At 41.5% G+C, this 26,716-nt stretch overlaps 1 protein-coding gene across 1 annotated transcript in view; it reads left to right on the top strand.

Annotated features, from left to right (window-relative positions):
- The first annotated feature begins 1,192 nt into the window (after positions 1 to 1,192).
- NIPAL2 (NIPA like domain containing 2) overlaps positions 1,193 to 26,716 on the top strand; it is a 49,424-nt gene continuing 23,900 nt past the window's right edge. The window contains exons 1-3 of the mRNA XM_015620124.2: positions 1,193 to 1,577; positions 18,693 to 18,761; positions 22,996 to 23,167. Of these exons, the coding sequence (XP_015475610.1) occupies positions 1,485 to 1,577; positions 18,693 to 18,761; positions 22,996 to 23,167 (334 nt within the window). The 5' untranslated portion in view covers positions 1,193 to 1,484. The remainder of the gene's footprint in view (positions 1,578 to 18,692; positions 18,762 to 22,995; positions 23,168 to 26,716) is intronic.

Genomic DNA, 26,716 nt, shown 5'->3' with positions numbered 1-26,716 from the left:
CAACACTGTAAAAATAATCTGCAGCAATTTACACAGCCATGAAATACTGGAGCTGTTTTTTTCCGGTGTACCTATATAGACATGGCTGCAGCTAATTCCAGTATTTACAAAGGACTCACTGGAGCTGTGATCACAGAAACTGGTATTTCAAGTTAGGCCACACACATGAACAAACCATTTATTTTTATAAGGCAAGATTTTGTATTTTGGGGTGTTAAACCATCATCTAACTGAAGCATTACCTTGCCACTTCTACCTTTTCTCTATCACCTTCTGTCTGGATTCAAATCACATCCTTGTTGCTAAGACATCATGAGTTCAAGCTGCAAAGTGTTAATTTAACTACAGTTTCTTTCCTGTAATTGTGTGTTTCTTCTATTTTTGACCAAATTAATCATACTGGCAGTCAGCTTTGCTGTTGCTCATTTCTCTTAGGGATCGTATCTCCTTGCCTGCTGGTAGCTGGGTCCCCAGCCTGCTATCCTGCATGCTGACTTGTTCTCTCTCCTGGTGCATCTTGCTGATGGTAGGACCACCAGCCCTACTGGGACTAAGCAATCAATGCCAGTTCTTCTTAAGGGCAGGAGAAAACCATTGTAGAAGGGATCAGAGTAACTGCCCATTGACCCTTGTCTGCTGCAGTAATTGTCAGGATTTTGGGTGTTCTCAAACCTAGCTAAGCAATGAAGCGAACTAATACAAGTCAGTTCCTCCAAGGTACAGTATGAGCTCCCTGGATTGTATTGTACTTGTATTGTCCAGAGCCTGAAGACGTGGTGTCTTAATATTCCATTCTATGCTTCTCTAGAAGCCTGCTTCTGTCTCCTGTGTAATTCTACCAAGCTCCTACCTTGCTAGGTCTACTCTCCCTTTAATGAGCTTGTTGAGTCGTTGTTTTTCCCAGAAGAAATAAATGATCAAATCAAAACTAAAAGAATGAATGAATAAAGCCACTGACTGGGAACAAAGACATGGCCTGAATTGTCTGCAAAGAAACTATTCAGGAAATAGTTAGAAGTGAAAAATACAGGACATAAGTGAGAATTTATGTGACCATCTGCCTTTGGGAAAACTTCTAAGTTTTGCAATCTAGCAGTGAAGAATTAATGCTTAACCATTAGATTTAGGCACTGATTTGAAGGAGTTAAATTCCCAGGCTGCCTCTTCAGAGCAGGGTGGGGCATTGGGGAAGTCAGAGACAGAAAAAAAGGCACCTGAATGCCCTGCGGAGGAGCAGGAAAACCTTCTGTCAAGCTCGCCTTCCTCTCCTATGCTCCAACTAGTCCCCAGCTAAGGGTGTCCTGGTGCCCACCAGCAACTGCAGCCTGGCCACACACACCTGTGTGCAGTGACCCATGTGAGGAGCCTTCCCCACACCAGGAAGAGTGCCACGTCCACCTCCTGTTCTCCTCCTCACAGCCACCCCTCCCCACTGGTGTGGCAGTGCATGGCATGGCCAGTGGCTGGGGCCTGAGGGCAGGGGCATGGACATCATCCCAGGCACATGGAATGCATCCTTTGGGGCACCGGGCACCGGGAGCGGGTCCCTGTCTGGCCCCTGGTACAGCACACACAAGGTAAGTGCCCACCGTGCAGCACAGGAGCAAGAGGGCTTGGGGAGAGGGGAGTACTAACTTCAGCCTCTCTCCTGTGTCCTCTGAAGAGCCCCATTCAGCACCTGTTTGCTGCTGGCTCTGCTCCTTCCTCACCCCATTGCTCAGCCTGCACCGCCCTGGCTCCCCTCCCCAAGCAGTCCTTTCTGAGTAGGAACTGGACAGAGCTGTTCAGTTCTGTGCTGAGCATCGCTGGTTTTTGTCATCTGCATTTCTGTCGCTGTCAGTGCTGACAATGGATTTAGGCAACTGCAAAAGAGAGACTGAAGCAGCCTCTGAGAACTAGCAATTTGAAGCATCTGCTAACAATAAAAATGAATTTGAGGTTGATTAAACCTTTTCTCTGCTTTTTGTTCCACAAACTAGATGGCATGGAAGGATACTCAACATTTTTTATTTTCTCTGCATAAGAAGCAAACCACTTTTTGATGATGTAAAGTATTGGTATAAATTGTGCATAAAATGACTTGCAACTAGCTGCTCTCCTTTTTCTAGGAGCAGCCCAATAGCAGGTGATAGCCTGAAGAAGATCCCAAAAACTTTCCCCTCTGGATTCTGCATTTGCTGCTGGGTGGATATCCATTTGGCAGCACACATTTTTCAGCCCCATGTTCTCAGAGCGAAGGAAAAGTGAGAATTCCTGTGCACAGGTCCCTGGTGCAGCAGGACTCCTGGCTGATGGCTGGTGGCAGTGCTTCCCAGGACCAGGGCTGGGGTCTCTTATTGGAGACATTGAATGTGGAGCCAGTGTTTTTACTGTGGGTTTATGAATTAGGGTCCCAAGGCTCTGAGCTTGCATAGCTGCCAAGAAGGTGGCAGCAGCAGGGAATTCCCTTGGCATGGGGATACCCACCTGCATATCAAGTTGGGGGGTTTTTGTTTGCTTGGAAAACCTCCCAGTCCTGCTCCTGTACTCCTTGGAGTCGCATGAGTATTTCTGTTTTTTAAACATAGTAATTTTTCTGGCTAGACTTTAATAATATTTTAGAGCCACTTGGGTGTCTGTGTGTGAAACTGATATTCTGTTCTTTTATTCACTTTAGTTGTAGCTTTGTAGCAGTAATGGGTAATGGTGGGTCATGTGTTGATGCCAACCTTAATTTTTCCAACAGTTAAATTCTTCTGCCCACCCCCATTTTCACATTTTACATTTTTGGAAGTCTCAGAAACAATTTCCTCCTCCCATTCATGGCTATCCTGGCTGTGATTCAGTGGATCATCCCATTTTCAGGTCTTCACATAGGGGCTCTTTCCCTTTTCCTTTTCCTGATGTCATTTCATCCTCTTGGTTTGAAAAGGAGCTCTTTGTTTTCTCCCTCTACAAGAGACCATAACTGCACTGGCTCTGGTCTGCATGGGAACATCCCAAGACAGCTGAGGTAAGTTACTTTTGAGGGAGTATTTTTCAGCCCCTTCAACCCCATCAGGAGGTGAAAGAGTGAGATCCCCTTTCAAGAGCCCCTAGACATGAGGGGCTTGGCAGGGCTGTCAGTCACATTGCCTAGTGCCACATGGGCATCAGACACATCCACAGAGGAGCAGCAGATCTGATACATTATTTAGGGAAATACATGGCACTAGAGTAGGCCTTCAATGATGTCTGTAAACACTCAGGTCCCTGGAAAAACTTGAAGTGGCTGTGTCCACATGGCTGTGTAATATAATCTTTGTGTTGGAATTTCTTTTCTTTGTCATTGATTTAATTGGAATTATTCTCCTGATTGGATGCTAGATGTTGGCATATTGGTAGAAGAGGGCACACATGGCCATGGGGAAAAAAAGGTGAAGGTAGGATTTCTCCTTGGCATCAGCATGGGTACATCTTGGTTGATACTGCTGGAGGAGCTGTATCTCTGAAACCAGCAACACACAAGCTGTGTTCCCACAGCCCTCCCTGTATAGGCATGGTGTGTTGTGGGACATGAATGTGTTTAATGGTGCAGTAAAACGTGATGAAATATGTACTTAGTTACCTGAAGTATTTCCTGCAAACTAATGTTGTAATATTTTTGTGTCTGCTGGAGTCATGAGTGTAGGAAGCCACAACATGTGGGCTTTGTCTGCTTAATAGAAAGTGTATGTAATTGCCTCAGTGTAATACATTTTTATTTCCCTCAGGACTTCTCATAGGTTTTTACTTATTTATGGTATTGTTGTTTATGGACAACACCAATTTGCAGGATTAGTTGAGATTATTATCTACAGTATTGATCTTGGTTTGACTTTGTATCAGAGCAGGAGAAAACAGCTGGATGAAAACAGTCACTGAGAGCTCAGATGTAATAGAATCATAGAATAGCTTGGTTGGAAAGGACCTTACAGGCCAGCTAGTTCCAAATCCCCTGCCATGGGCAGGATCGACTTCCAGTAGACCATGTTACTCAGAGCCTCATAACAACTCTTTTGTAACTCAGCATTTCACATTTCTGTTGTGTGTAGACCGTGTGTGTAATTGTTCAAGTGTAAGAAGCTGAGCCAGGATAGGAATTTATTTCACTTCTGCTTCTTTTTCCCTCTTTACCTGTCACGTCATAGACTCTGAGTTATTACTGGCTGCCCAGACGTCCGCCTCAAAAGATTGTCTTATTTTGTAGGTTGTAGGAATAAATATTTTCTGCTCTGTATTTAGGGGTTGACAGTGCTGACAGTTTCTTCAGATGGATCTGTGTCCCCTTGTTCCCTCACAGTCTGTCACAGCCTGTCAGGTGGTATGTTCCTGATCCCTTGTGTGGTCTCATCAGCAGTGGTGGCTGCTATCAGGTGTGATCAGAAATCCCACAGATTAAGCAGATTCTTGTAGAGATCTTTCTGCTCTGCCTTCTATTATATAGATGAAATCTAGATTTTGTGTGGAATGTCACAATCAAGGTTTTTAGCTCATTCTGTTCAAGAAGAATGTCTTCAGTGCTCCAACTTTCCCCTCTTTACTTGGGTCTCGAGGTCTACTGTTGCTGAGCCTCAGCAAGGTGAGAGCTTCGACTTTCAATTAGGAAAAGTTCCACAGCAAGTCAAGGTGTCCATAGGAAGTGTGGCTGGGAGTCAGAGAGCAGCATGACCACAACACAGGTGGATTTCAATCAGGACATCTTTCCTCTGCAAGAAGGAAGAGAAAGGCTGTTAAAGGTGAAGGCAAACCCTCCTGGGGTTTTTAATGCTATTTTCTCAGTCTCTATAGGATACTTCTTTCTCCAGTCTGCTCCCTGATGCACTGCAGACTTTAGCTTTTTCAGGTTAATCAGTAAACCACTCCATGGGGAAAGTAGAGACAAATGTCCTCACCCGGCTTTCACTGGTGTACTCATCTGTGAAGACTGCAGTGAAGTTTTTCCTGTTCAACACCATCCTTCCAGCTCTTTGTTCTAAAACTGTTCACTGAAAGCAGACAAGGATATCAAAACCCTGGGTCTATTTCATCCTGTTGTCCTTTACCTGTCAGATTTCAGACTTCATGCAGTTTCAGTTTCCTTTATCTTATTGGAAAATGTGTTTGGGAGAAAATGCATGCCATTACTCAGGTATTAGGGAAACATACATTCTTTTCAGCCCTAATAAATCAAAACTTAGGAAGAAGACTTTGTTCAGCCTTTCAAATACAACCTTTTTGAATCTCTCATAGGGGAATTCAAAACTTAAATGTTATAATGAAGCACGCGATCACAGAATGGGTATGGTTGTAAGGAATCACTGGAGATCATCTAGTTCAACCTCCCTGCTCAAGCAGGGACCCCTAGAGCACATTGCTCAGAATTTGTCCAAAAAGCTTTTGTATCATTCCAGAGAAGGAGACCTACAACCTCTCTGGGCAGCCTGTTTCAGTGCTCTGTCAGCCTCGTAGTAAAAAATTCTTCCTCATGTTCAGATGGAATCTCCTGTATTTCATTTTCTGTCCATTGTAGCTAGAAGAAAGAAGAAGCATTGCATGATTTTTCTGGTGTTGTTCTGCTGTCAAGAATCCAGCAACTTTCCATGGTTTAGTGCCCATTTAACTAGTTTCTGCTAGAAAACGATTTGTGGCTTTGGCTCATAAATGCAGGACTGTCAACTGGGCCGGTTTGCACACAAGCTCTCAGGCTCTGCCAGAGCTGTATGTCTGACCTGAGACACACAGAGAGCTCTGAGACACACAGAGAGCTGATCTGATCTGATCTGATCTGATCTGATCTGCTGAGGGTTGTGTTCTGATTAGCTCTAGTGTGACCAAAAAGCTGACACGAGAAGGCAAAATTGAACACTGGTTAGAAAATAGTGCCCATATTTTTTTCAACCTCATACATCCATTCTGCTGCGCTGAACATCAGCCATCCCTGCAGATGTAAAGATCACATCTCTGATGTGAAATGAGCACACAGCTTATAGACTGCAGCCTCCAGCTTAAAGAGAGATCAGCTGCTGCTTGGGAACTTACTCATTACTCAAAGGTAAGGGAAATAAGTACAGGAAAGCATTATCCCTTGCCTGTTCCTTTGCACAATAAGCATGTTTGTATCATCCCAGCTCTCAAATGCCATAGGGAAATACAGGGTTTTTCTATCAACCACTGCAAGCAGAGTGGGAATAAACCATGGAGCTGTTTATATCTCTGAATATGGAGGAGGCTGGACATGGGGCAGCAGGTCTGGAACAGTGGGGAAGTAGCTCAAAGACTGGAGGCAGTATGCAGTTTTATGAGTCTGCTTAAGGAGTGACCAGATTATCTGGTTTCCACCAGGCACTTCTCAGTGAAAATTCAGAACAGAATTTGTTATTGGTAGGCCAATAATAGTGCTTGGGTTCCCCCTACAAAGCTTGGAAGGAGTCATGTGCCCATGGCAGTTTCCCTGCCAAGACCAGCGTGGTGCTGGGCAGCAGAGAACAGCAAACCAACCCAGCTCCACATTCTGAGCTTGGCTCACACAGACTCAAAGCAAATGCTGATGATGGGAGGGCTCACAGTCCATCTATTCTGGACATTTTCTTCTCTTCAGCATTGCTGGCAGAGCTGCTTGCAGGAGTGTTGCCTTGCTTGATGGGCAACAGAAGCTGGTGAGCAAAACCCTTTTATTTAGGCTGATACCTCACAATTAATTTTGAAGAAGTCTTGGTAGCTCTTCCTGGACTCCTCATCCAGGACATTGGAAATGAATGCTCTTGCAGAGCTGGGGCCATGCTAAGCACCAGCTGTAGGTTGTCTGAGTGTTTGTTGTCTCATTCTCATTGGGCTATTTTTCACAAATCTCAGACTGTTTTCAATGCTTCCCTTCCCAGCAGATGCTATGGTAAAATGAGTTTTAATTTTTTTTCTGAGGACATTAAAGAACATTTGCATTTGTTTTTCTTTTTTTACTGATGATTGATTGAGGTGATTGCAAGTTAAACAGGAGCTTTGTAATTACACTAATCTGTTTTAAGAGGTGTGAGAATGTTAATTAAGAAATTTCTAGGCAGTAAGGAGCATTACAATACTTGTCATTTGTCAGAAAGTGGGGTGCAGAAGACAGATGCAAAGAAACTTGAGTCACTAATTACACATATCCTACCTAGTGCAGAATTCAGTTTTATTTCAGACTGCTTCAAAATAGTATGTTACAGAAAAATGGGGTGCATAGTGCAGGCTGTATCTAGTATCCAGCTTAGCCACTGACTAGAGGGCTTAAACTATGGAGCCAGCAGAGCAGGATGAGTCCTCCTCTTCCCTTAGTCAGCACTGTGGGAAAGACCAGGCCTGGGATGAATCTGAATCCCTACGCTGTTCTGGAGGTGCCTGGCTCAGTGTAGTGCTTTCCCTTCCTGTTCCCATCTTCTAGACTAGTCTACAAGTGATGACTTTAAATTAAATTGGCTGTGGCCACTGTGTAGATTTTTGAGTCTCACAGCAGGTCTGTGAGTTGCAAAGTGATGTAGGGTGAAAGTCTGGCTGTTCATACCAACACCTGTCTGTTCCTGAGATTTCCTGAGGTTGCTGTGTGGATCTGGGACACTGCTGTCACACAAAGGAGTAGTGTTGCTCCCACCTTGAATCTGTGCTTCTGCTGCTTCATTTGCCCTAGCACTCATTTGACTCCTTGATGAGACAATTTGTCTGGGTAAATTGATAGGAAAATTCTTATTGATTTAATTTTTAAAATACAAGTTGTCTTTCATGTAAAATCTCACCTGTAATACCAACCCCTTATGATTTTGTGATCCAAGACTTCATTGGTGTTTGGAGTTTAAGTATGATCCTTCTTTTACTATGGGCTTGAAGTCTGCTTTGGACACTGATAAAAAAGATGTCTGAATCTTATCTTTGCTTGACTCCAAGCCATATCTGCTTAAGTCCTCTTTAAGGAATCAAAAGAAAACAAATTACTCAAGCAGAAATCTGACCAAACTCAAAAAACAAGGCTTTAGAAAGATGAACAAACAGCAGACTGTGCACTTCAGTCATAAGGGAGGTGAGGAGCTTTGACTAACTTGGTAACTGAAGACTCTGATTATTTCATTTGCAGTTTTGGTGACATGTATAAACTGTTATGCTTATGTTTATAGTGTCACCACAGATTGTCCCAGAAGAATGACATTCACTAATGTGAGCAGCTTTCCATGCTTTGACTAATATGGACTTTGAAGCATGTGGCCAGCAGCTTCAAAGAGCAGCCATTTGGTATGTGAATCAACACCAGGCCTGGAGCAGAGCTCTTAAGAAATGGATATTTGCAGTGTGCTCAAAAGTAAATAGTCGATATCAAACTAAACATGTGTGTGCTGCTTAAACAGAGGTTATACTGGTATAACTCCACTCTCCTCAATGACGTTCATGGCTGATTTACCTTTGCCAGAAACTTCAGCTTTGTTTGGTGATGTGAACTGTTTTGCCCATAAAGGGGAAATGAAGAGAGGTTATGGAGCTATGATAGCAAGAAATCACAGAATTGTAAGAGTTTGAGTTTGTGCCTTGGACGAGGCACAGAGCCACTCTCTGGCTATATTTCCCTTTGTATCCTGCTGTATTTTGCAGAAGCAGCTCTGTAGTGTAGAGATCTATGGTGAAGTACAAAGTTTGTAGGAAGTTCCTCCACACTACTACTTGAAAACAATGACTCACAACAAAGCAAATACTGGCTCCTTGGACAGGACTTCTTCATGGTGGCTGAGGTAGAAACATAGCATATCCCTTTGTGGACAAGTCTCCCTCTTGCTGACATTTAATTCAGTCGAATCAAATCAACCTCATGGGAACTGAAATCTACACTAGAAACAAAGTAATTTTGCCAGCTGATACATATTGTAGTTGAAGCCCTTTTCTTCTACAACCAAGGATATCTCCACTGTAAAGATGTTCCTGTGAAAAACAACCAAAATATGGGGTTTGTGTGCATAACTTGTACCCACACAGTTAAATCCCAATTAAAAAATTTAACTCCTAGTTTAATTTGTTGGGCTCCAGTTTTGGAATAAATAGATGGTGGCTACATTTACTTTGCTTTATGACTCTAACCTACTATTTCTTAATGTTTCTTTTCCATTTTTATTTGGAGTATTGTTGTGAGTTTAGGGATATTTTTTCTGCTTTGTAAGTGTCACAAGGTTCTTGTATTTATTGACTTTTCATATAATTTTCTTTCCTCTGTTTCTCTTTCTTTCACTAAGTCTTTCTCCCAGCTGTGACTAAAGCACCATGAACATTTTCGTTCAGTGTCTATGTTTTCACATAGCAGTGACTCAGTCATCATGTCAAGATGACCAAGAGCAAAGCTTGTAGTGTCTGAAGAAGCTTCAGTCAAACAAATCATAGCAGCTTTCACCTGATCAAGACTTGCTCCGTCTCTTGACTATTGAACTGGTTCTCGCCAGAGTTAATGTTCTTCATAGTAATTTGTGTGATCTATCTTTTGGATTTGTGGTGAAAAAAGTATTGCTAGCAGTCAGGATGTTTAGTTACTGCTGAACAGTGCTTGCACAGCAATGAGGTGTGTTTTGTTTCTTATACTGCCCCATCAATGTGTAGGCTGGGGATGCACAAGAAGCCGGGCAAGGACACAGCTGGGACAATTGACCCCAAGTGACCAAAGGAATATTCCATATCACATGGTGTCATGCTCAGCATGTAAAGCAGGGGGAAGAAGGGAAAAAGGGGGCATTTGGCATTGGTGCTCCTATGTAACCATTACCCATGATGGAGCCATGCTTTTGTAGAGAGGAAACTGAGCACTTAGCAATGGGAAGCAGTGAATGAATTCCTGGTATTGCTTTGCTTCTCTTGCAGTGTTTGCTTTATCTATTAAACTGTTTCTATCTCAAGCCACACGTTTTTGTGCTTTTACCCTTCCAATTTTCTCCCCCATCTTGCTGGAAGAGTGGCTCCAGCTGTGTGAGGCTGAGCTGCTGGCTGCTGTGATAACCACACATCAGAGACTGCCAGGACAAACTGAAGAGCAATGCATGGTTTAACAAGCATGCATGTGAGAGATAATAGCATCTGGCTCATGAAGAGGATACTCAGTTCTCCTTCATCTCTTTAATTCCTGAAAAGGGATTTATCTTCCTGACCCCATTGCCACAGTCATGTCATCCCTGTCAAGAAGAAACTCTATAAGCATTATATTCTATACTAATGCTAAAATAGCAGAAAAAAAAGACAGCAAGTTCTATATTGGACAATCCACATTAGATACAGTTGCTGAAAGACCAACAATACTCAAAACTAGGGGGAGAAATATCACCACCTTGCTATCTCTGTAAATACAACAGAGCATATAAAAAAAGTGTTAAAGGTACATAGAAGGGATCATTCAGCTACACTGATCTTAGTTTTCTCTTGCAGAAGGCAGCTGTGAAATAGATGCTTTGGATTTTTGTGAACTAAACAGCTCCTCTTTATATCAGCATTCACTGTGAATTACAAAATGCTAATAATACTTTTATGCTTTAAACCAGTAAACTACAGCTTGTAGGAAAATGTCAAAGTGTACAACTGCAGTGTGTCACAGGGAGACAGCTGAGCAAACACGAGCCTGCTACCTCTATCTCAGGCCCTTGCAAGCAACTTGAATGTGAGGCCATTTCTTTAGACTTTATTTTTTTTATTCTGAGAATTGCATCTTATAGTTTTGAACATAAGTATCTGCAAATTAAAATCATCCAGATATGTGTTTGTGTGTATGCACCCATCTACATACGTGTGAATATTTCAGAGAGTGCAGGACCTCTTGTTTTAAATCACCACTGACAATCTAGCAGTTGTTTGTATTTAAATTAATAATGCTGTTAAGCAGAAGGATCTGACTTCTGGAGTCCACTATTTTTTTTTTGTTTTGTTTTGTTAGGAGCTATCTGTAAATGATTAACACTCTCTCTGGAAATGAAACTAGGAGAGCCAAGTGTAAGAGGTGCAGGAAGGAAAGCAAGGAACTACTGCAGAGGACCCCTCCTCTGCAGGAACAGCAGACTGGAAGGGCCTTTGCTCCTTCCCCTGCCATCAAATCAAATAATTATTTTAAAAACATATGGGCCTAACTTAATTCTTAATGCAGCCAAGTATTTTCTTTTTTCCCTGCCCTGTTGTTACTCTTGTTAGAATATTTCTGGCATGCCACTGGCTTGGAAGCATAGTGATTTCCTGCCTGTGTTTACCCCTGTCTGACATGGGTGACTCCATGTTTCAACAACTGAGCACGTTCACTCAGGTTGTGACATGGAGAAGCATTTCCAGTGAAGATCAAAGGAAGGGTTAGTTACAGCTAACAGAAGATTATTTGAGTTAGAATGGGAGACAAGCCTGCCTTTGTTTGAAAGTGATGCTGGAGAGGTGCATGCTGGAAGAGGCATGCCATTCCTCTCAGCTGGTAAAGGGAGATTTTTACGCAAAAATTCTTTTGAGGATTTGCTAAATAATGTATTAAGCTGGTTTTCTGTCAGGGTTTTCTGTTTCTGATTGAGGTGGAGTCAGAAATAGCTCATTTATACTTCAGCAGGACTTGTACTACAATAACAGGAGGGAACAAGCTCTCTGTGCTTGGCTTGGAGGCACATTTGTGTGTACATGCAGAGGTTGTGTGTACATGTGGAGTGAGACATCTCCAAGAGTACTCCTTGTGCCTTTCCCTGCCTGATGAAACACAACACTATTTACTCAGTTGTTCAGACAGGTCCCTTTTGAGCTCACCTCCAGCTTCCCATAAGCCTTGTGTCACCTCCTTGGCTCTCAGTTTAGGGGTCCAGGGAGCCACATTAAGCAGAGATAGGAACAGCAAAGCCTCTCAGTGTGAGCCAGACTGTAGCTTCTGGGGATTAATATTCCTGGGCTTGGAGTGGTCTGGCTTGGACCTTACCCTGTATACCAGGAATTAACCTAGGTCACACAGGAATATTCAGAAAGTCTGCTCCTGGGCAGCAATAGAAACGTATCCCCAAGCCAGCTGTCCATTTTGTGGGAGAAGCTGCTCAGACAGTGCTAGCTTGCCTCCCTGTTTCTCCTGTGGAACCTGGAAACTGGCAAAAGTTTATAATCCTATTCTTGCTTTTCCTGGTATGTAATTTCTGTAGTTGCCATGGAGATGATATGTGATAGTACTTGAGAAAATCTTTTATTAAGATGTTTTCAGCTATGATTGAGGTTTTTATACAGTCATGGGAGAGGTTTTTATTTGCAATCTAGCAGGCATTATTAAAAACATGAAATTGTCTTTGATTATGCAGCAAAATATCCCAGGAACTAAAGTGTCCCGAAGTATCACAGGCTGTTCATGGAAACAGTGTAAAAATCCATTCTGCCCCTTCTCTATTCTCCCATTTATTTCTAATTTTAAGATTTCATTCCTGAGAATAAGAAATTGAAATGTAGAAGTTGAGAGGTTTGGTTTTAACTCCTCAAAAAGGAAAAAAAAATTGCTACTCATAATGGTCTCTTAAAACTGCCTGAAGGTCAGTTGTAGTGAGGCGGGTGATTCTTGTCTCCTGAGTAACAAGTGATGGAACAAGAAGAAATGGCCTCAGGTTGGGAAGGTTTAAATAGCACGGTAGGAAAAGTTTCTTCCCAGATAAGGTTCTCAAACACTGGAACAGTGTGCCCAGGAAGGAGGTTGAATCATCATCCCTGAAGGTGTTTAAAAGACATGTAGGTGTGGTGCTCAGGGTTGAAGTGGTGGACTTGGCAGTTCTGGATTACTGTATTAATTGGTCTGAATTATCCTAGAGATCTTTTTCAACTTAAATAACTATGATTCTAGGCTTGTTAACAATACAGTGGGTGTATATGTCTGTATATAACCTTAGTAAGCACATAAAAAATTACTTTAGTTACTTTATTTCACAGTTCATATTCTCCAGCTTGGTTTGTTACCTGCTGTGTATATTAACTAAAATAATCGGAGTGATGAATATAAATAGGTTCTCATGAAAGTGATTAAAACACAGAGGTAAATAAGAGTCCCACTTCTGTGGCTGCTGTATCCTCTAAAGTTCCCCCACCTTTTCATAACTTACCAGGCTCTCATTCCAGCCTTTAAAGTTTGTAACTGTTCTGGAAAAAGATATATTTTAAATCTGTGAGCTGATGTAGTTACCAAGTCTATTCTCTCTAATCCTAACAACAATGATGCCAAATGTTTTAATTCTCTCCTTCTCATATATTGAACAATGTCCTTTTTCTTTTATGTCACAATGAACAAATCAAATGTATTTTCATTCCATGTTCTCACAATGGTAATTGCCCTCTTACTCTTATTTCAGCTGTTCTTCAGTACTTCATATGGACCTTAACTCATATCTGAGTATATGAATTGCACTATGAAAACCACTGGAACAAGGACCTTGTTTTATTTATACATCTGTAAAGTACTGAGTACAGCCAGAGCTCTGTGAATAATAATAGCTAAATGATAAGCCCCTCCCAATTCCACATGGTAGCTCTTTGAAAAATATGGTTTTTGTTAAGGACTCTGAATTCCTCTTGCTTCAGAGTTAACTCATAATTGGAAGTTTAGAACATGTTCCATCCCTTTCTCTTTTTTTAAATAAGATCCATTGAGGTCTGACAAAATCCCAATTATTGGAAATGGTGCATAGCTTTTGAAACAGTACAAGCCATTAAATTTGTTGGGAGCACCTTTAGATCATGAATACATAGAGAAATCAAGAAAAAATAGGAGCAACAGTTTAACTATCCTTGATGAGTGAACCGACAAGAGACATTTAAAGTGTTTGGGGTTTTTTCAGCTCATCAGTTCAATTTATAGGCATAGCAGGTTTCCATAAATAATAGCGTATACCTTTTAGTCAATGCAAATTAAGTTCCTTTTTCTAAGTTTTTATTTCACAGATCTGGCAACTGCAGTTTAATGTGCTTTAGGAAAACACACATGTAATATGGATAAATTGCATTTCACCATATTACTGGGTCTCCAATGCAGATTTTAGTCTGCAAGTGATAAACGTACTAGAATTGTTGCCAAATATACAGATTTCAGCCTGGATTTCATTTGCCATAAACCCCTTATTTTACTTTGACAATAAATAGAGACTTTGCATGTAAAATATAATTTCAAAATACTGTCAGAATGATGTGCAAAGGTGCTCTGGTAATTGAGCATCAGGTCCTACCTGAGTGCTGAGAGCAGGACCGTACCCAGCCACGTGCCACACCGCCACTCACTTCTTTTGAATAGCAGTGTGCTGCTACTCCATGTGACAAATGGATTTCTCCTGACTCATGGTTCAAACTTCCCTCCCCCATGCCTCAGCTTGTGCAGGACCCTCATGTGGCTGGGATGGGGATGCCAGGCAAGTGCTGAGGGTGCCTTGCTTGAGGCCAATTTGCCATTTCTTGAGCTCATTTACCCTGGCACCGCCTGTACAGGTCAGTGTCACCCCTGACAAATTGCACAGGGTCACCAGTTAAAAACCCTTGCTGTGGACTGTGAATTTTGACCTGCCTTCAGTGTTAAACATTGGCAGGTGGCTGATAAAGAACGTAATGGTAATGGGGTATGTTTGGATAGATTATTTCAGGCACTTAAGCAAGGCAATGAGGGAGCAGCAGGCCAGAGGAAAGCTTTCCTCAGGCCTGTTTTGCCAGCAAGTAAAATGTTGGCAGATCCACAATCTCAGTCTATGGTCTGTGTGCTCAGGAGTTACCTAGGAAGGACTTCAAAGTGGGTACGTGACTTTCATGGCTTGTTCCAAAACACATTAAAATGAAGTAAATTAAATTTCTGTATTTTTTATTTTCTGGAAAACTTAAGGGCAAGATGTTTCTGTGACAAGCCTCATACATTTGGAAGCACTGGAAGAATGTGTCAACAGTTTGAAATCTGGGGTTTGACAAAGTGGCCTGTATGCTCAGACAGATGTTTCGGTGATGAAGAAACTTGCATTTTATGCCAACAGTTTTGAATATTTAAAGCTCTTTCCTGTGTAAGTCCTTCTTTGACTGAAGTAGTACCATGGCTCTGAAGTTGTGTCTGCAACTGAATTCCCCAACTGAGGTTTGTCTTGACACTTATGTGTGGGAAGCTCTGCAGTGCTGTGGATGATATCACAACTGGATATCACAACTGGAAACTCAGAGAATATCATGTTTATTACTTATTAAACTGGCTGTTACACCAGTCCTTTAGCCTCTGAAGGATATTAAATGGCAGACACTGCACAAATAATGAAGCCTTTCAGATGATAAGGTGGGAACAGAAGGGCTCTGGTGGCCTTCAGGGCAGTACAGCAACCATTTGGTGATCTGTCTTCAGTTGCAGGTCATCTTTCATTCATGCATGGTTTTCCTAGCCCGAGATATGCCATGCTGTTTTTTCTCCTCTGAGTGCTGCTGTGTGTGAAAACCCTGTTTCATTAGAAATTGCTGATTTAAGAGTCATTCTGATTTAAGATGTTTGCGATGTAATTTTCCTCTTTACTGCATTTGTCCCCATTTTTTTGTTTAATATAAGCACGTGTGAGTATGAACCCTCATGAGACAGTTTTGCCATGCTGTAGCTGCATGGTGTTACTGTACTTTCATCTCATCTCCCTGAATGGATCCATGTGATATTTGACTCCTTAGGGCATTGTACTCTGCTCTTAATCTTTAGGGGTCTGTCCAGCGCTGGGTTGGGAAGCATGGTGCTATCACCACGCTAAGCAGAGCTCATTAACACCTGTCAGCCTGGAGCAGGCAGTGCAGTATATATGCCAACAGCAACACTCAGGTGAAACATGTGGTCATTGCAATAAAATGACCTGAGCCATGAGGGTGAGGTTTGAGCCCAGCCTGCTGCTACACATCTGACTTGATTGTACACATGCACTGTTTTTTCTTGGGTGCAGACCAGTGCTTAAGTTAGGCACAGAGGAGTGACACAGCATAATAATTTTAAGCTAAAAGATGGTAGATTTAGACTAGATACAAGGAAGAAGCTTTTCACAGTGAGGGTGGTGAGGAACTGGAAGAGTTTGCACAGAGAAATTGTGGATGCCCCATTCCTGGAAATGTTCAAGGTTGGATGGGGCTTTGTCCAACATGATGTAGTAGTAGGTGTCCTTGCCCATGGCAGAGAAGTTGGTATTGATATTTAAGGTCCCTTCCAACCCAAACTATTCTGTGATTCTCCAAGAAGAGAACTGACCTTTGTAAGGTTGTTTCTGTTCAGACACAGGCTGGTTGTCATGGTAGAAATCTTATGTGTCCCACAGTGATACCTGAGCCAAGCTCACTGGTGAAGCAACACGTACCACCACTTTGTGGTGCAAAGCAGTTGCTCTTCTGGGGAGGACACCCATGATGGAGGACACTGGAAACCCCACTACTGGAGATTTGATTCACAGCCTCTAGGGGCATGCACTCAGGTCATCATCAGTACCCATACCTGGATCTGATTTAGCACATTATTTTAGATGACCAGTGGAACACATGACCTCATCCTCTGCTCATCTGCATTCAAGAGCTGGATGGAGACCCTCTTGTGGTCTGGCTTAAGATCAGTGGTGTTTCCTCCCTGGTGTGCTGGTTGCCTACTGAGTCCTGTGCAAGGTTTGTGACCCCCAAATGAGAACTGGGAGGAAGGAACTGCAAGGGGTTGCATCCAGAAATGCAGCCATTATGGTAGGATCAGCCTCTGGAACAAAAAAGCCATAGTGTGACTGAGTTCTCTGCTGGGAGTAGTGGGGATTTGTTACGATTACTAATGTAAGTGCCATAAAATGATGGGGTAAATGAGGGGGCAGTTTCTGTTTTCTATTCCCTTCTGTCTCCTTTTTCTTAAACACTTTGTGACAAGGCTGACAAGGCCACTTCTCCACCTCCTCACAAGGGAGCATGTTGTCATTTAAAAAGTACAAATCTTTGGGAGCAAGAAAACAGTTTTTATTTAGTTGCTGCCTTTTGAAGCTGTTGTGTGTGCAGGATGAAGTGGTCAAACTTTGGACAAGATCATTGTTCAGGATTTGATGCCACAGCATTATGGCGTAAGGAAGGAAACCCCATCCCCTCTGCTTCTGCGAGGCCTGGGTGGTGTCCATGTGGCAGCATTTCCCCAGAGTGTGAGGAGGCTGCTGTGTCCCTGTAGCAGAGAGTGCTGATCTCAGCAAGGAAGTCTGTGCTGCGCTGTGCTGAGATGTTGCGTCACACCCTTCCCACTGGCTCCAGCGAGGTGAGCTCCCAGAACATGAAAAACACAGTGTGTGTGTGAGAGCCCAGGACATGCTGCTGGAACACCCACTGGGATGCTGGGGAGAGGATGCAAGAGGGGAATGACCTCCAGTGGCCATGCACCAGAGTATGGGCTAAAATCTTGTGTAATGTTTCTCACTGAATGCTTCTTGTACACAGGCTGTGGCACTGATGCTATAATAGTTAGCAGAGGGAGCCCTCTCACTTCCTGCATTCTTGTCTCTGAATCCCCTTGGACCCATCAGTCATGTCTTGGTGACACCTGGCAGGCAGCCAAGCACTTCTCTCAGAGCAGTTCTGTTGTCTGCTTCTCCTGCTGACTCCAAGCCACTACAGAAACACAGGCACTGGAAACAGTTGGAGCCTGCTGTTTGGCTCAGATATTATATTGAATTTGTAATAAGGCTGTTGTTTCTTCACACTTTTGGGGATGCCTTTTCTTAGTCTGGGAACCATCTAGCCACAACAACAATCCCCCCTCCAAGTGCTTTTGGGACAACATGTTGCTCTTCATAAATGTTTTGGGGTAGCACTCTTTGTAGCTGGTAGGCACTGCAGTTCAGAGTTGTGCAGGACCTCCTTGGATAAGTGTCATGAAACCTGAGGCACAGGCAACTCTGTAAGCACAGAGTTGGATGCTCCTTTACAGCCTGGAAACAGTTGTTATGCTGGGTTGTATTACCATGACCTGGTTTATAAAAACTGTTGGCATGTTTGTCTTCTCTACAAGCTAGTGAGGCTCCTCACAGCATGATAGAAGTGACTTTGCATGGGTTTTTAATACACTTAGGATGGCTTGCAATGTGTTAGAACATTTTAAAAGTGGACACGGAGCTCTATCAAGTTCCTGTTGTTTGACCTTGCTAAAATGGCATGTTTAAATGACTTATTTCCAAAATAATGAATCCTGCTTGAATGTTTTTAATTTCTTGGCTTTGTAGAAAGCTTGCAAATCTTACTAAAAATTAGACAGTCTGATTAGGAAATTATTTAATGAAATAACACAATACATGAAACTGTCAGGAGACCTATGTTCCTAGCTGCCCTGTCAAATAGTGGATATGTTAACACATAAGAAAATTGTATTCCAAAAGGAAGGGTTTGATTGCTGATTATTTTCCTTCTGGATAATGTAAAAATCAGGTCCTTGTTGGGGGAAAAAACCTTGTCTGTGATTTTCAACTGAAACCTGCCTAGTTTTGCCTTTCATGAGATTTAAGGTGTTCTACTGAAGGAAGCAAAACCATTCTCACACCCTTTCCATTCCCACTTGTTTACTACTTAAGCCCTACTCAACTATGCAGAGGTATTTCTTATCACTTTACTCTCTGCAGCATGAGCTCAGTGACTGAAAAGTACAATAATTTGGTTTTGATTGGGTTATATATGCTATCAGAAAACCACCATCATATTGTTCTTAAACTAATACATAATTTTATATTTCCTTGTTTTGTGATTTGCAGACTCAACTCTTGGGAGTTTTACTTGCTGCTGCTTCAAATTTTCTTATCAGTGTCTCTTTGAATATACAGGTATGATATGGTTTCTCTTTATTCAGAGTTGTTTATATTTAGCAAGTACTTACATTGCAGTTTGGTTTTGATGAAGTTCAAAATGCTAATTTTGTTGCATTTAATAGACCTTCTCTTTCATTACCTGTAATCTAGCAGTGCCCTGCTGTAGTTGCTAGGAGCTGTGAGTTGTTGGGAGCTCTCAACCCGTTCTGTCCTGTGATTGTCATACAGGAATAGAAGAAATATTCATAACTCCTCCTCCTCTTAATGTGCCAGAGAGAAATACCAGCTGTGAGTTACTTGTGGTCCCACTGAACCTGGGAGTAAGGAAGGATGTTATAAGAATCAGAATCAAAAGCTTTGCTGAAGTCCAAAAAGATTGCATTACCTGGCTTTCCTAAGGGTGGGTTTTTCAGCTAGGTGAGTTACCCTGTTACAGAAGGAAATCAGGTTTGACAAGCAGAACTTTCTCCTCATGAAGCCGTGCTGGCTGAAACTGAAGACTGTGTTGTCCTCCAGGTGTTTTTCAATACTTCCCAGAATAATCTTTTCCATGATTTTACCAGAACTAAAGTGAGACTGACAGGTCTGTATTTTTCAGGGTTCTCCTTCTTGCCCTTCTTGAAAATCAAGACAGTGTTCACGAGCTTCCCGTCAGCCCTCCAGATTCCCAAGACTGCTCAAAAGCAATGGAGAGAGCTTTTGCAATTACATCAGCTAGTACTTTGAAAATTCTTGGATGAATCCCATCAGGCCCTATAGATTTGTAGGGATCCATCTGGAGCAGCACAAGTTCAGAGTCAGCTGGGATTTGATCATTCTCACAGCCATGGTCCTCCAGCTCACGGCACTGAGACCCCCTTAGTCCATCATCTGAAGACAGAGGCAAAGAATGCATTAAACACCTCTGCCTTGTCCATGTCCCTGTTTGTGAGGTGCCCATCCTCATCCTGTAACAGGCTGACATTACTTCTATGCTGCCTTTTGCTATCATATATCTGAAAAAAATATTTTTTTTGTCCTCCACATTTCTGGCCAGCTTCAACTCCAGCTGATCTTTAGCTGCATGAATGTTTTCCCTAGAGTGGCAAGCTGCATCTGTATTCTTATAGGTCACTTGACCTTGCTTCCACTGGTCACACACCTTCCTTTTCTTGCCTTAGACCCAAGAGAAGACCCCTGTTCAGCCAAGCCAGCCTTCTGCCTCGTCTGCTTGGCTTCTGACCCTGGAGAATTGCTGCTCCTGTGCCCTTAGGAGGTGATGTTTAAAAAGTGACCAGCACTACAGAAACATTTCCCAGAGGACTTTTCCGACTAGTTCCCTGAGCAGCCTGAAGTCTGCTCTCCTCATGTCCAGAGCTGAGGTTTTCCTGCACTTTTCCTCCTGTCAACAAAGATTTTAAACTCAAACATTTTGTGGTCTCTGTGGCCAAGACGGCGCCAGTCACCACGTCACTCACGAGAGCTGACGAGCAGCAGATCAAGAAGGGCATCTTTCTGAATCAGCTTCCTGAGGACCTGTTCCATAAATGCATAAAGACATAAGGGTTTTTACAATATTGGACCCCAAAACAACTTCAGCCAGTTTAGTTTTTCTTTTGTAATTAAGATGAAATAATCTGAGTAGACACTATTTAAATCACAAAAGTAATGGGAGGTGTTGCCTTTACAACTGTGGTAAAGCGTTGTAGGATGTCAATTATAAAATCCTTTCTGTTTTAATAATCAGGATACATACTTGGTAGAAGGTTAAATTTTTCATTATAATCGGTATCTTTTATACTTCATTGTATTTTTAGGTCTTCTAATTAAAGTTTTTAAAGCACAGGAGACATTGTTGTGTAAATTGTCCAGAAGAAGTATTTTTGCTAGCTAGTATTTCAGAAGTTGCACAGGTCTCATATAAAGCTACTTTTTTTCTTTTTCTGTAAAGGATTAAATAGGAAGTGGAATATGAAAGCTTCTGTTCAGTTTATTAAAGCTAGAAGGTTCTTCAGTGATTCCCTTCTATTTAAACATCATCAGCTGGAGAATCCCATATAAAGAAACCAGTTTGGCAAGAAGTGGTAAGCAAGTTGAGATGAGTGCTGCCTCTCCAGCCTGGGTTCCAAGCTGTGGATGGTGACAGTGCTAGGACAGGCTCCAGGAAAACCTCTGAAGTTGTAGTGGAAAGGTAAAGGTGAAGTAAAGAAAAGTGAAGGTGAAGTGGAAATTCAGTTTAGCCATAATAATGAGGTTGTTCAGATTTCATAACTTTTGTCTGCTGAGGGTTCTGGGTGCCAAAGTAGATGCTTTGCAAGCGGATGTACAGAGGCATACAAGCAGACTTCTGTTGGCTTGTAATCATAACAGCCCCTACTGAATTTGAACTATCAGCTTTTAAAATGCTGATTAGGGAAACTCAATGGCTCTCATTGCCATTTGACAGAAAATTTAAACTGGGGTTTTTGGGTTTTTTTCCCCCATTAAATTAGGTTTTTCTTTATATTGTAACAGTAACTTCTAAATATGAATATATGAATAAGGATTTTCCCTAGATCTCAACATTTATTTTCACACTCCTATGAAGTGGACAGGCCAAATTTTTTAGTCCCTTTCTGACCATGTAGTCCATATTCCTGATCCTCTTCCCACTAGCAGGTTGTCTTCTAAAGAACAGCTCATCATTTACAGTGTATTTCAGCTGAGTTATAAACAGCCTCCACCTAGATACCATTTGCTCACAGTGCTGTTAAAGAAGACAGACATCTGGAGAAAGAAGGCTGTAGGGGAGTTGCTGAGCTCACCTTCCTGTGTTTGCTGCACATCTTTTCAATCTCTCTGTGCCCTCAAAAGTTAACCCTACAAGAATCTGGGGTGAAAATACATCTCAGGATTCAGTTAAGAATTTGTCCTATTTAATTTTTGGCAGAAACTTGGATTCTTGAATAATAATTTGAATATTATTTAATATTAATTTAACTTGTATCTTTATTGGGGTTTTTTTTATAAAAATGTAAAATCCTGGATGTTACTGTGAAGAACATACAGATCCATGGCTCAAGTTTTATTTCCTTTTGCTCTATTTCTCCTTGGAGGGCTAAACTTCTTCCTAGAATTTCTTCCCCTGAACACATTCCACAGCAGGAAGCTGCAATAATGTGCTGCATCTTCTCAATAAGATCACTGTCTAAGACTATAGGGTATTACAGACTTAGATTACTGTTTGTCCCATGCTCTGTCAAGTAGCCCTACAGAGAAGAATGAAAGTATGAGGAAAATCCTTTACAACCTCCCCAGGCTCTGCAGGGAGATTTCTAAAATAAAATATCAAGTGATGGAGAAAAAAGTTTCTTTTACTACAGTTTGTACTGTAACTGTGTCATTTGATTTCTACCTTTTTTGACCCACGCGCAGAAAGGCTGGAGAGTAATTTGAGAAAGGAAATGATAATCTGCAGAATTAATTTGGTAAACATTGCATCATTCCCAGTTATGACACTTCCTTGATGGAGACTGCCTGGACTCTGTTTCAGAAGATCAGTGTGATCAAAGACAAATTGTCTTGCTATATGCATGTTCTTGCTGTACTGCCAGAGAAAAACAATTACAGCTTGTGCCAATGATACCTTCATGTAACAGGAAGCGTTGATGAAGTATTACTTGAGTATATGTTATACCTGTGCCAAGTGTTTTTTCTTTAGAAAATAATGCTTTACTTATGATCTCCTTCTGAGGTCAAACAGGAGATTGTGGCCAAATCATAAATTCTATTTAATTAGAGTGCTCCCTACAGAAGATGTGATTAAGTGCTGCCTTTTTAATTTTGAAAGTGTATTTCTGGTGAAGATAGGTTTCACGGACAGGAATACCCTCTTGCCTGTTCCTCCTGTCTCAGTTTGTTGCCACAGTTCTGATTCTGCCCCGTCTCCTTCCTTTGATTGTTTCCAGATTCAGAGCACAACTGCTGAGTTTTGCTTTGAGGCAAGAACAGGTCTGTGCAGTGATAGCTATATAGCACTAGCTAATATTCACTTTCCATTTTTCAGTTTTATTCAGAGACCTAATTTTTCAGCCCTTTCCACCACAACTAAGAAAGCACATCTGAAGCAGCACTGAGTTAACAACAGGCTCAAAGTCATGTTTGGAAAGAAAACCTCAATGCACCTGGAACTTGAAGTTGACAGCCCCCTTAATTATTCCACTTTTGTCAGACATAAGAGCACAGTGGAAGCCTTTCTATTCATGCCTGTTTCTAATAATTAATTTTCTAGAAATGCGCTCATCTCCGACTGGTTTGCCGAGCAGAGCAGAAGCCCTACTACACGAGCAAGCTCTGGTGGTGTGGGGTTACCCTCCTGGGGCTTGGAGAGCTGGGCAATTTCACAGCCTATGGATTCGCCCCCATTACTCTTGTCGCTCCACTGGGATGTGTTTCTGTTATAGGTGAGACGATTTGCCATTTCTTGCTCGGGTATATGCTTCAATCAAATGCTTGCTTCTGGTTAGAGGACTAATACCACAGAAACTGCAGCAGGAACACAAGAGGAAAATGTTAATGTCGTGGTCTGAAAAGAAATTATTCAGATAATTACATTTCAAAAAAACTGTCTGCTTAAATCAAAGACTCTTCTAAAATATTTCTTTTTCCATGGTTTTGTCTTTTGCCTCACTCTGTGCTCTGCTAGCTCCTGCCCAGTGCTGTGACAGTATTGCCAGCTCTGCAAGCCCCCAAAGAGGGGGACTGGCATCCTGCTGCATGCACAGAGCTGTGCTCTGGTCCTGAGTACCCACAGTGCATTTTCTGTGTTACCATCACACCAGGTGGTTCCTGCTGCCTGTTCCCTGCCCGTCACCATGATTCATGTTGATACGGGCAAACTTGCTTGACACTCACAGTGTGTGACACAAAGGGCCTAGAAATTTCCAGAAATGTTTAGTACATTTATGAACATTATTAAACATGTACAGATTAATTGGACCTTAGCTGAAGTGATATGATCTCACTCTTTACTTCATGTGGGGCTTTTGTTATTTAGGTGTATGAAATGTCTGTTTCTTTGACAAAGTAAAACATTTAAAAATATATCTTCATGTTGTGCTAGTGTAAAGCAGGGTAGACAGGGCACTATTGTACAGGAGCTGTAAAAATGGGAATACAGGGTGCAGCTGCATCCCTTAACCTGGTCACTTCACATCCACAGCTGAAACTGAGAGATCTCAACTGTTCTGAATATGCTGGAACTCATTTACTTGCGATTGGCAAGTGATAACATTTCTCCAGCTACCAGTTGCACGCTTGGAAGTGACGTTGCAGTGAATGCCTTTTCATGGGAAGGTATAAAAAATGAAATACCTTCCCAGTGGACTGCCTAGCTGCAGTGGAAGGAAGCAGCTAACAATACGTGGGTGCAATTTAGCGGAGAGAGAGGGGGAAGGAAACTGCAGGCAATTTACTGTAAACCTTTAATGTTAAACTATTGCAGAATTTCAGATATAAAGCCATGTTAGTTCATCATAGTAGGAAAGAGTTGTCAAAGAAAGGAATGACATATTACCTGAGATGGAAATGTAAATAAATATTACATATCCCAGTGTGATTTTGGTGGCAGTAGTTACATCTGTAACAATTGTAGACATCGTCAGACATCTCTGAATATCAAAGAATATTGGCTAATCTCATTAGTTGTCCAACCTGAATAAAATGCAAATACAGAAAATTAGAAAGGAGAAACAAAAAGCAGTGAGTAGGAAGAAAAATCCCAATATTTATTAAATGGAAAAAGATGAGATCACATTTAGGGTTGATTTTTTTCCGAGCAGATTCCTTACTCGCTTTTGCAAAATGTGAGGAAATGTTGCATCTGATGATTCCTTCATTCTCCCCTTACTTACAATAAATACCAAGACACCATCTTCCAAACTGTTATTTCTTACCAAAATTCTCATCCATTGTTATTTTTTTTTTAACTGACCCAGAATGCTTATTCTGGATGGTCCCAGAAAGCACTTTAATATCTTATATTTCATTCCTATCAATCAGCTGACAGTATCCATTTTATAGCCCAAACAATAGAAATATCTGAAATTTTATTTTGTCTAGCAAACATTCCCTTAAGGAAGAGCAAGTAAAAATTGTGTAGACAGCCAATTACAGCAATAACTTCTCAGTAACACTTCCTACTACAAGATACTTTCCTGTCTTCAGATATTAAAGCCAGTGAGAGATCATCCTTCTAATTTTAAAAGAGTTCATCGTTTAGAGCAATGATAAACTGCCCAAGTCACATGTGCATCATCTGCTAACAACTGGGCAAAGGGTAGTTAGGCAACAAGTCTTCCAATTTAAAAGATGAAGAAATATTTTTCTCATTAAGTTGTGACCTTTTTTAAGTGGTGAAGGGTGGCCTTTGCAGAGTCTAGCTGACAGTTTTTTTTGAGGTATTGTTGAATGTATGTCTTTCATAAGATAATTTTTTTAATGAACAAATTAAGTACTTAATAACAAACTCCAAATGCGTACCTCAACTATAAGACCAAACTTCTGAGAAGCATTTTGTTCCCAAATTCAGTGTCAGCATGTCCCATACGGTAAGGGCTGACTCTCACTGACATTGGAAATGCAGTACATATGGTGTACTGAGGAGAAATGTGCATTGCAGTGTGTCCAGTCATCGAGGGGATTCTGTGCAGGTCTCTGTGACTCGAGAAAAAAGGAGAGGGAAAGTTTCCTTTGCTTGGAAACCAGGGTTTGGAGGAGGATAAATCAGACTGGAGTCTCTGCCCAGAATGGATTTGGGCTGTACCCATCATATATCTCCAGACTTCTGAGACGGGAAGCATCTTAAAATAGATGGAGCCAACATCTATTATGCTCTGCTACCACATTTAACTACATCCAACTGAATTTGCACTTAAGCCGGTATCAATTAAATAGTGAAAAGTTTGTGCCTCTTTCTATTGAGCTGGATTGTTCCAGCGTCTTGTTTTAAAAAGAATAAAGCACCAAAGATCATGAATTGGCATGACACCAAGATGTTTGTTAATGTTTGTTTTTTTAGAATTAAGATAGAAAAATTATATTTTTCTTCTTACACAGTGGAAGTATTTCTGCGTGTGGTTGCAATGATGCAAGCTCTACATCTGTTCAGGGTTTTAAATAGTTTGAGAAGACAGCAGTTGTTTTCTCCAAGAGGAGAAATTAGTAAATTTTTAATTTAAAAGTGGAGGAGTAATACATGTTTGATGTGATCATTAAGAAACTTTCTATACTTAAAAGTAAAACTCATGTTTTACACGTAGCTTGGGTAATTTCAGGTTGCAGTGGCTTTTAGCTCATCTTGTTCTTGCCTGCAGAAATGACTTGGGGATGGAAAAGGTGAGGAGAGGCCAGTGGCTTTGGAGATGACTTCTTCTGCAGTGTTTATCATTCTATGGGGAGTTGTTTTACACTTACTTACCTCACTTACACTTACTTGCTTCACTCAGCCTGACACTGTTAAGATCGCCTTGCATTTTTATATACTCCTTGTAAGCAGCAGTGGGGGGCTTTAGGCTTTGAAAAGTTATAGTCCTGATGTACTTTAGGAAGATTCTCAGGTAGTCTTGTAGAAATGGATTTCTCCCACTCACTGAAATGTAACACCTTTTTGGCCCAAGAACTTGGAATTCTGAGGACCCTGTTACATAATGATGTCTAGGAAACATTTACCAAACTATTCTTTAAAATACTTTGATTTGTACATGTCTAGAAGATACAACAAAAGGATTTTCAGGTTTTTTCCTTTTCTCTGCAGTGTGCATGTCCTATAATCTGGGTTCCAGAATTAATCTCACCTTAATGGTCTCTCCTTTGAGCACTTTCTCAGATGGAGAAAAATGTGTCATATTTTGTTTACCACTTTTCCAGTACTAATCTCTGATCATGTTAGAAATGTTACAGGTTCATTGTGCAGGACAGCTGTCTAGAGGTGTCTGTAATGCCTTTATTTGTAT

This window comes from Parus major, chromosome 2, assembly GCF_001522545.3.
Source record: "Parus major isolate Abel chromosome 2, Parus_major1.1, whole genome shotgun sequence".
In the NCBI taxonomy this organism is placed as follows: Eukaryota; Metazoa; Chordata; class Aves; order Passeriformes; family Paridae; genus Parus; species Parus major.
Note: the sequence above shows the minus strand (reverse complement) of the source record. Positions and strands in the feature narration are given on the sequence as shown.